This window comes from Solanum verrucosum, unplaced genomic scaffold, assembly GCF_900185275.1.
Source record: "Solanum verrucosum unplaced genomic scaffold, falcon-dt-bn FXZP01000259.1, whole genome shotgun sequence".
Taxonomy (NCBI): domain Eukaryota; kingdom Viridiplantae; phylum Streptophyta; class Magnoliopsida; order Solanales; family Solanaceae; genus Solanum; species Solanum verrucosum.
The window spans coordinates 249,676-259,047 of NW_026019973.1; the positions used below are offsets into that span (position 1 = coordinate 249,676).

The window sequence follows — 9,372 nt, forward strand, 5'->3', positions numbered from 1 at the left end:
CATAATTAGAAAGAAAAAAAAAATCTTTATGATTTATTCCTAACGCGTCTTTGTCTAATATTCAGAAACAACCTCTCTACCTTCACAAAAGTATGGGTAAGGTTTCGAACAAACAAATGACTTTGCAAGTTTAGTACGTGAAACTAAACATGACAAACAAAGTAACTAACCAAAGAAAAAAGAACACATCAAAATGTTCCGGCAAGAGACAACTGTTGTAGCTCAAATTCGAGTGAGAATAGGTCGAGTATTCAATAGGTCGTAGACTTAGTTTAAGCGTTTAAATGAAAATACCAGACAAGCCTTTTATTCAGCCCCCCCAAAAAGACCAAGTCTTCCACAAATTACAAAATGACTTTGTTTGAAATTAATGCATATAACAAGTAGTGATCACTCCTTTTTTCCTCCTCACATTCACAACAACAAAAAAAATGGATACCAAAGAACACAACAAACCAATTCATTTGCTTTTGATTTATCTATCAATACTGATCATGCATCAAAGCTTTGCTTTTGGATTAATGTCAAGAGGGAATCATACGAAAATTTTGTGCATAACAAAGGAGAGGGAAGCTCTTCTCGAGTTCAAACGAGGTCTCATAGATGAATATAATCTTCTTTCATCATGGGGAAATGATGAATGTTGTTCTTGGAGGGGTGTGGAATGCAGTAATACAACTGGCCATATACTCGTCCTTAATCTTCGTATAGGTACAATTGAATCTAATCCTGATGGTTCTGATAAGGATCTCATATTGACAGGCAACATCACTTCTTCATTGGTTAAGTTGCAGTATTTGAAGTTCTTAGACCTTAGTTCCAATAATTTTGGAGGCGACGGGCCAATACCAAAATTTATTGGATATTTCAAAAGATTAGAGTACTTAAACCTCACATCTAGATACAGAGTTTTTACTGGTCTAATTCCTCCCCAGCTCCAAAATCTTACCTCCTTAAGGACTCTTGATCTTCGTGGCAATTATTTAACGGTCAATAGCCTTGAGTGGATTTCTCATCTAGTGCATTTGGAGTACTTAGATCTAAGTTTATCCAATGTGCAAGCGAAAAACTGGTTGCAAGAGATAAGTAAGCTCCCAAATTTGAGGGAATTGCATTTGTTTGGTTGTCAACTCCCCAAAATCATTCCTTCATCACTTATCTTAGCTAATATTTCCTCGTCTCGTCTTTCCATCCTTGACATCTCCTCTAATAGATATTCGTCCCTTGCAATAAATAGTTGGTTATTTAACTTCACTAGTCTTACTAGCCTAGATCTTTCGAGCAACGATTTAGGCAAAATTGCTAGTGGCTTTGGGTACTTGAAATCTTTGGAACATCTTAATCTATTTGGTAGTGGTATTCAAGGAGGGATACCAAAGTCTTTAGGGAAATTAAGTCGTTTACGCTCTCTTGATGCTAGTTACAATTACTTATTAAGTCAACCGTTTTCTGAATTGCTTGATATCTTATCAGGGAGTAATAGATCACTTGATTTTTTGTCCTTTGAGGGAAATGCACTCACTGGTTCATTGATTAATCTTACTAGATTTTCATCCTTGAGGGAATTGAGGCTACGAGAAAATTCTCTGAACGGCATTTTCCATGAAAGCTTTAGACAAATCTCCAGTCTTGAGTATCTTGATTTGTCTAATAACCAAATGACAGGGTCATTACCAGACTTGGCATTCTTTCCATCATTGAGAGAGTTGCACTTACAGTCCAATCACTTTTATGGAATGATACCACAAGGTTTAGGGAAACTTTCCGAGCTTAAAATCTTGGATGTGTCTTTCAATAGATTGCAAGGCTTACCGGATAGTTTGGGGAAACTTTCCAAGCTGAAAATCTTGGATGTGTCTTTCAATAGACTGAAAGGCTTACCGGAAAGTTTAGGGCAACTTTTCAACCTTGAAAGTTTTGATGCTTCTAATAATTTGTTAGAAGGTACAATCTCTGAATCCCATCTTTCCAACCTTTGCAACTTGAAGAGTTTAAAATTGTCTTCCAACTACTTGACTTGGAATGTTAGCGTTGATTGGATTCCGTGTTTTCAACTCCAAGTTATAAGTCTTTCGTCTTGTAATCTTGGGCCTCTTTTTCCGAAATGGCTTCAAACTCAAAATAGCTACTCATTTCTTGATATCTCTCTTGCTAGTATCTCAGACACAATGCCTAGTTGGTTTATAAAGTTGCCTCCCATGTTATACTTTTTGAATCTCTCTTACAACCAAATCAGCGGAAAGATACAAGATTTATCAGCTAATAATAACGGTTCCATCGTTATAGATCTTGGTTATAACAATTTTTCAGGACCCTTGCCAACATTTCCTCATTTGGTTAGTGAATTGCGTGTTGACAACAATAAGTTTTCTGGATCACTTAACTCCATATGTGAAATCCGTTCACCTGTAACACTTGACTTGTCCAATAATCTCTTATCCGGAGAGATTCCTGATTGTTGGGCTCTCATGTCTGCTCTAACGGTCCTTAATGTAGCCAATAACCATATATCTGGAAGCATTCCGTACTCTTTGTGTTCTTCAACAATTTTGAACTCTATATACATGCGTAACAACAATTTAAGTGGACTGTTTCCTGCCTCTTTGAAGAATTGCCAAGGTTTGAAAGTCTTGGATTTGGGAAGAAATAGATTGAGTGGAAATATCCCAGAATGGATAGGGACTAAGTTGTCTGGTTTGGGCATTCTGAGCCTACGATTCAACGAATTTTCTGGTAGCATTCCTCCAAGTATATGACAGCTTCAATTTATTCAGATACTGGACCTTTCTGGCAACCATTTATCAGGAAGAATTCCAAAATGCTTCAGCAATTTCACCACAATGCAACTTTTGCAAGATGGTTCAAGTGTGAGCTATGACTTCAATCCACTTGCCGGTAGAGGAATTTTAGTGTACAAAGGCAATGCATTTGTTCAATGGAAAAACAAGGAATCAGAATACCGTAACACCTTGTGGCTTCTGAAAACCATTGATCTTTCTAGCAACGAACTAGTCGGTGACATCCCTAAAGACTTTAGCAGAATGAACGCATTGCTGTCATTGAACGTATCAAGAAACAACTTGACAGGAAATATCATTGAAGGAATTGGTTTAATGAAGATGTTGGAGGCTCTTGACTTGTCTGGGAATCATCTCTCAGGGAAGATCCCAGTAGGACTGGCTAACTTGACATTTCTTAGTGTGTTGGATTTGTCGAAAAACAACTTGTCAGGGAGAATACCATCGAGCACTCAATTGCAAGGCTTTGATCCCTCAACCTATGGTGGGAATATTCAGCTATGTGGACCTCCTCTTCCAGCATGTCCTACATTTGCTCCTCCAAATCATCATGTTGGCTTTGACAGTACTCGTCAAGAAAATGATGATGATGAGTTTCCTTCTAAAGAGTTCTATATATCGATGGCATTGGGTTTCATTGTCGCATTTTGGGGAATTTTGGGCTCTTTATACTTCAATGATTCATGGAGGAATGCCTACTTCAAGTGGTTAAATGGATGTCAGAATTGGCTTCATCTTTCATCAGCAGTCTGCTTTGCAAGGTTGAAGACAAAACTGAGGGCCTGATGCCTAAATTTATATTCTAATCATGAAAAAATGCATCTATTTTATATGCCATTTGTCTATAGGTTATGTATACATGGATTAATAAAATGCTTTTGTCTAATCTTCACAGTTGAAATATTTTGTTGTCAGTTGAAATCAAGTTAAGATATCTACATATATATTATGCCTAAAAATAGTGGTGAGGAGGAAAAGAGGCTAATCGTGTAGTGGAATTATCAGATTATTTTTTTTGATTTCTCAATCGGTGCTGGTCCTTGCATCGGGAGAGAAAGAGGCTAGTCGTCAAGTAGAATAACCAGAATTTAAAAAAAGTTATAATATCAGATATAAAAGAAGTTCTCTTGATTACAAGCCATTCATAGGATATTTACATACAACATAAATCAGGCCTTGAGCTAAAGATGGAGCCACTTAAAATAGGCATTCCTCCATGAACTGTTGAGGAGCAAAGATCCTAACACTCCCCCAAATGCAACAATGAACCCTAACGCCATCGATATATAAAACTCTTTTGATGGAAACTCATCATCATCATCATTTTCTTGGAAATTACTGTCATGACCAACATGAAGATTTGGAGGAGCAAATGAAGGACACTCTGGAAGAGGAGGGCCACATAGCTGAACATTCCCACCATAGGTTGAGGAGTCGAAGCCTTGCAATTGAGTGCTCGATGGTATTCTCCCTGACAAGTTGTTGTTTGACAAATCCAACACGCTAAGAAATGTCAGGTTAGCGAGCCCTACTGGGATCTTCCCCGATAGATGGTTCCTCGACAAGTCAAGAGACTCTAGCATCTTCATTAAACCAATTCCTTCAACGATATTTCCAGTCAAATTGTTCCTTGATAGGTTCAATGACAGCAATGCATTCATTCTGCTAAAATCTTTAGGGATGTCACCGACTAGATCGTTGCTTGAAAGATCGATGGTTTTCAGAAGCCACAAGATGTTACGATATTCTGACTCCTTGTTTTTCCATTGGACTAATGCATTGCCATGGTACAATGTACCTACTCGAGGGGTGTAAGGATTGAAGTCATAGCTCACACTTGAACCATCTTGCAAAAGTTGCATTGTGGTGAAATTGCTGAAGCATTTCGGAATTCTTCCTGATAAACGGTTGCCAGAAAGGTCCAGTATCTGAATAGATTGAAGCTGACATATACTTGGAGGAATGCTCCCAGAGAATCCGTTGAATCGAAGGCTCAGAATCCCCAAATAAGCTAACTCAGTCCCTATCCATTCTGGGATTTTTCCACTAAATGTATTTCTTCCCAAATCCAAGACTTTCAAACCTTGGCAAGTCTTCAAAGAGGCAGGAAACTGTCCGCTTAAATTGTTGTTACGCACGTATAGAGAGCTCAAGGATGTTGAAGAACACAGAGAGTATGGAATGCTTCCAGATATATGGTTATTGGCTAAGTTAAGGACCATTGGAACAGACATGAGGGTCCAACAATCAGGAATCTCTCCGGACAAGAGATTATCGGACAAGTCAAGTGTTACAGCTGAACGAATTTTGCATATGGAGTTAAGTGATCCAGAAATCTGATTGTTGTCAATACGCAATGCACTAACCAATTGAGGAAATGTTGGTAAGGGTCCTGAAAAATTGTTATAACCAAAATCTATGATAATGGGACTGATATTATTGGCTGATAAATCTTGTATCTTTCCGCTGATTTGGTTGTAAGAGAGATTCAAGTATGTTAACATGGGAGGCAACTTTGAGAACCAACTAGGCATTGTGTCTGAGATACTATTAAGAGATAGATCCAGAATTGAGTAGTCATTTTGAGTTTGAAGCCATTTTGGAAAGTTTGGTCCAAGATTACAAGACGAAAGACTGATAACTTGTAGTTGAAAACACGGAGTCCAATCAACGCTAACATTCCAAGTCAAGGAGTTGGAAGACAAGTTTAAGCTTTTCAATTTGCAAAGGTTGGAAAGATGGGATTCAGAGACTGTACCTTCTAACAAATTATAAGGAGCATCAAAACTTTCAAGGTCGAAAAGTTGCCCTAAACTTTCCGGTAAGCCTTTCAGTCTATTGAAAGAGACATCCAATATTTTCAGCTTGGAAAGTTGCCCCAAACTATCCGGTAAGCCTTGCAATCTATTGAAAGACACATCCAAGATTTTAAGCTCGGAAAGTTTCCCTAAACCTTGTGGTATCATTCCATAAAAGTGATTGGACTGTATGTGCAACTCTCTCAATGATGGAAAGAATGCCAAGTCTGGTAATGAACCTGTCATTTGGTTATTAGACAAATCAAGATGCTCAAGATTGGAGATTTGTCTAAAGCTTTCATGGAAAATGCCGTTCAGGGAATTTTCTAGTAGCCTCAATTCCCTCAAGTATGAAAATCTAGTAAGATTAATCAATGAACCAGTGAATGCATTTCCCTCAAACGACAAATACTCAAGCGATTGATTACTCCCAGCTAAGATATCAAGGAACTCGGAAAATGGTTGACTTAACAAGTTATTGGAATCTGCATCAATAGAGCGTAAACGACTTAACCTCCCAAAAGACCTTGGTATCCCACCTTGAATACCACTTCCAAATAGCTTAAGATGTTCCAAAGACTTCAAGTACCCAAAGCCACTAGACATTTGGCCTAAGTCATTACCCGAAAGATCTAGGCTAGTAAGACTAGTGAAGTTAAATAACCAACTATTTATTGCAGGGGACGAATATCTATTATAGGAGATGTCAAGGATCGAAAGATGAGACGAGGAAATATTGGCTGATACAAGTGATGAAGGAATGATTACAGGGAGTTGACAGGCTGATAAATGCAATTCCCTCAAATTAGGAAGCTTAATCATCTCTTGTAACCAGTTTTTCACTTGCACATTGGAAAAATGAAGATCTAAGTACTCCAAATACACTAGATTAGAAAGCCACTCAAGGCTTTTCACTGTTAAAGAATTTTGACCAAGATCAAGAGTCTTTAAGTGTGTTAGATTTTGGAACTGAAGAGGAATAAGACCAGTGAAAGGATTGTAACTAAATGAGAGATTTAGGTACTCTAGTCTTTCGAAGTAACCGATAAATTTTGGTATTTGTCCACCAAAATTATTGAAACTAAGGTCCAAGTACTTCAAATACTGCAACTTAACCAATGATGGACTAATATTACCTGTCAAAGACGTGTCGAAGTTACCACGAAGATTCAGGACCAGTATATGGCCTGTTGTGTTACTGCATTTCACACCACTCCAAGAACAACATTCCTCATTTTTCCATGAAGAAAGCATATTATGTTCGTCTATGAGACCTCGTTTGAACTCGAGAAGAGCTTCCCTCTCCTTTGTTATGCACAAAATGTTTGCATGATCCACTCTTAACATTGATCCAAAAGTTAAGTTTTGATGCAGGATCAATATTGATAGACAAATCAGAAGCAAATGAATTGATTTGTAGTGTTGTTTGGTATCCATTTTTTTTGTATGTGTGGAAAAGGCAAATCAAAAGCAAAGGCTTGAATGCTAGTTAAAGGGAGTGTTCATTACTTGATATACACATTTTTTGAAACAAAGTCAAAGTCTACCCTTGCATCAATTGTGAAAGTATTTATTAAGCAATGTTCAATAACTGTATTCAACACTTGCTGCAGTCAAATTGAACTAGACAAGTCTGGTGCACAAAGCATCCTACATTAGCAGGGTTCGGGGAAGGGCCGCATTAGACAGTCTACCCTAATACTAGCATTAATAACTACTAATTACACGGCTTGAACCCATGATACGTAAGTCATATGAAGACAACTTTATGATTTGCTCCAAGACTTAAGTGGAATAAATATAAGCACTCCCTCTGTCACAATTTATGTGGCACACTTTCTTTTTTTAGTCCATCCTAAAACGAATGTCACTTTTCCGTAATTCGAAATATTTAACTTTAAAATTTCTCTTTTACCCTTAATCAAATGATTTATAGCAACACAAATAGTCAAAAGAATATTTTGGACCACAAATTTAAAAAGTCTTTCTTTTTTTCCTTAAACTTTTACTAAGTCAAACACAATCTCACATAAATTGGGACGAAAAAATAATAATAATGCTATATGTATTATTTTCCAAAGTCTTCCTTTGCCAACTCTAAAGTCAATAATACAGATAGATTTTAGAGTTATACCCTTTGTGGCTGTGGAGTAAACTGAAAAAAAAAAAACATAAAATGGCAATTGAAGAAAAAAAACAAAATGCCATTAATGTGAACTACTGGAAATATTGTAAAGTAATTAATATAAAAAATTAATTCAACTCCAAGGTCAAAGATATTGGAAATTGAATTCACACCTAGGATGGTGACTCAAATTGTTATACTCCCTCGGTACAAGAATAATTATTCATGATTGACTTGGCATATGAATTAAGAAATCGTAAATGATAAGGGTGATTATACTAAATCACCCTTATTAAATATAAGTCATCTAAACATTGAAAAAAATTAATATTTAATAGCAAGGATAAATTAGATATGACATAATAAATTATGCATTGATTTTATAAACTTAACATATTATTCGATATCCAAAAATAGTATGGTGAAATGATAAAGATGAACTAATGGAGTAGTATACTTTTTATTTATCTTTGGTTGTTGATTTTTTGTTGGGGCCCCCTAAAAGAAGGAAGAGAGTCAACTACTAACAAAATTCTTTAAAATAATAGAAAAATTATTTTCCCTTGATCTCTTTATTTCAAAATTATCTGTAATCTGAATCGAACACTAATGTGACATGGCATGTCAATTGGTATATGTTTATCCTTAGTCCATCTTTCGACCGTCAAATATTCCTGACATTTATCTTTTGGCTCAAAAGTACTTTTATTTCTAATCGTCCACATTCATTATATGTTTTTTGGAGGACAATAGTATATCAAATCTCATAGTTTAACGGCATTTTAGGTCATAAAAATAATTTGAAATTACTTAATATATGAACTCATACGTGATTGGCTTAATTTTAGAATCCATAGTAAATCAAAATAAAAAAAAAGTTTGCCATCTACTCTCTACACTCACCTCTCCCCTCACTTCCTCTCTCTTCTACTTTTTTCTTCTTCTTAGATCTTGTCCACTATTTTAATTTGAAATATTTTTCAACTTGCGACAAAACAAGGGAGATTTATATAGAAATAAATAGTTCAATAAAAGGTGATTTAATTAAGCAATCATTTATGTTTACTATATTTTTTCTTTCGTGTGTGGACCAAAATTCAAAATAAAGAATGAAAATAACTTCTTTCTCCTATCTCCACGCTGCCCCACCATAATAATAATAATAATAATAATAATACAAATCATATTATTTTGAAAAGTGTAAAATTTATTCATATTTATTACTGATTTTATGTAGAAAACACTCGGGAAAAAAAATAGAAAATGAAAAGATCTCAGTTTCAAGACTTCAAAATTTTATCCCAACAATTACATTAATTGGTTAAAATATTGAGTAACGAATAGTAATTATCAGTAAAGAAGCAATTGCCAAAAAATATGTTAATGTGTGTGATTCAAGATATTTAGAAAATAATTACTCCATTTAAGTTTTAACAAAACATATTTTTTTTCTAAAGAATAAAATGGTCAAATAAACTTTTCGGGACATTTTATTAATCCAATTTTCACTTAGGGTGTTTCTTACTTTTTATATAATACTAGTTATTAAGTGTACGTATTTTGCACATGTATAACTTGTTAATTAATTGTACAGGCGGATTGCTTTGTATAACTCATCAATTTTAGCTTTGTACACCCAAAATGTGTGTTT

The 9,372-nt window shown here is 35.5% G+C and overlaps 1 protein-coding gene and 1 pseudogene across 1 annotated transcript; one reads left to right on the top strand and one right to left on the bottom strand.

Moving 5' to 3' along the window:
- The first annotated feature begins 417 nt into the window (after positions 1 to 417).
- Positions 418 to 3,678, top strand: LOC125817237 (receptor-like protein EIX1; annotated as a pseudogene).
- Positions 3,679 to 3,979: 301 nt separating this feature from the next.
- Positions 3,980 to 7,041, bottom strand: LOC125817266 (receptor-like protein EIX1). Its single transcript, XM_049496811.1, has one exon. The coding sequence runs from the start codon at positions 7,031 to 7,033 to the stop codon at positions 3,980 to 3,982; it is 3,054 nt and encodes a 1,017-aa protein (XP_049352768.1). The 5' UTR covers positions 7,034 to 7,041.
- Between the last annotated feature and the right edge of the window lie 2,331 nt (positions 7,042 to 9,372).

Coding starts and splice junctions, on each gene's coding strand:
- LOC125817266 (XM_049496811.1), bottom strand. CDS start 7,033: ATGGATACCAAACAACACTACAAATCAATTCATTTGCTTCTGATTTGT.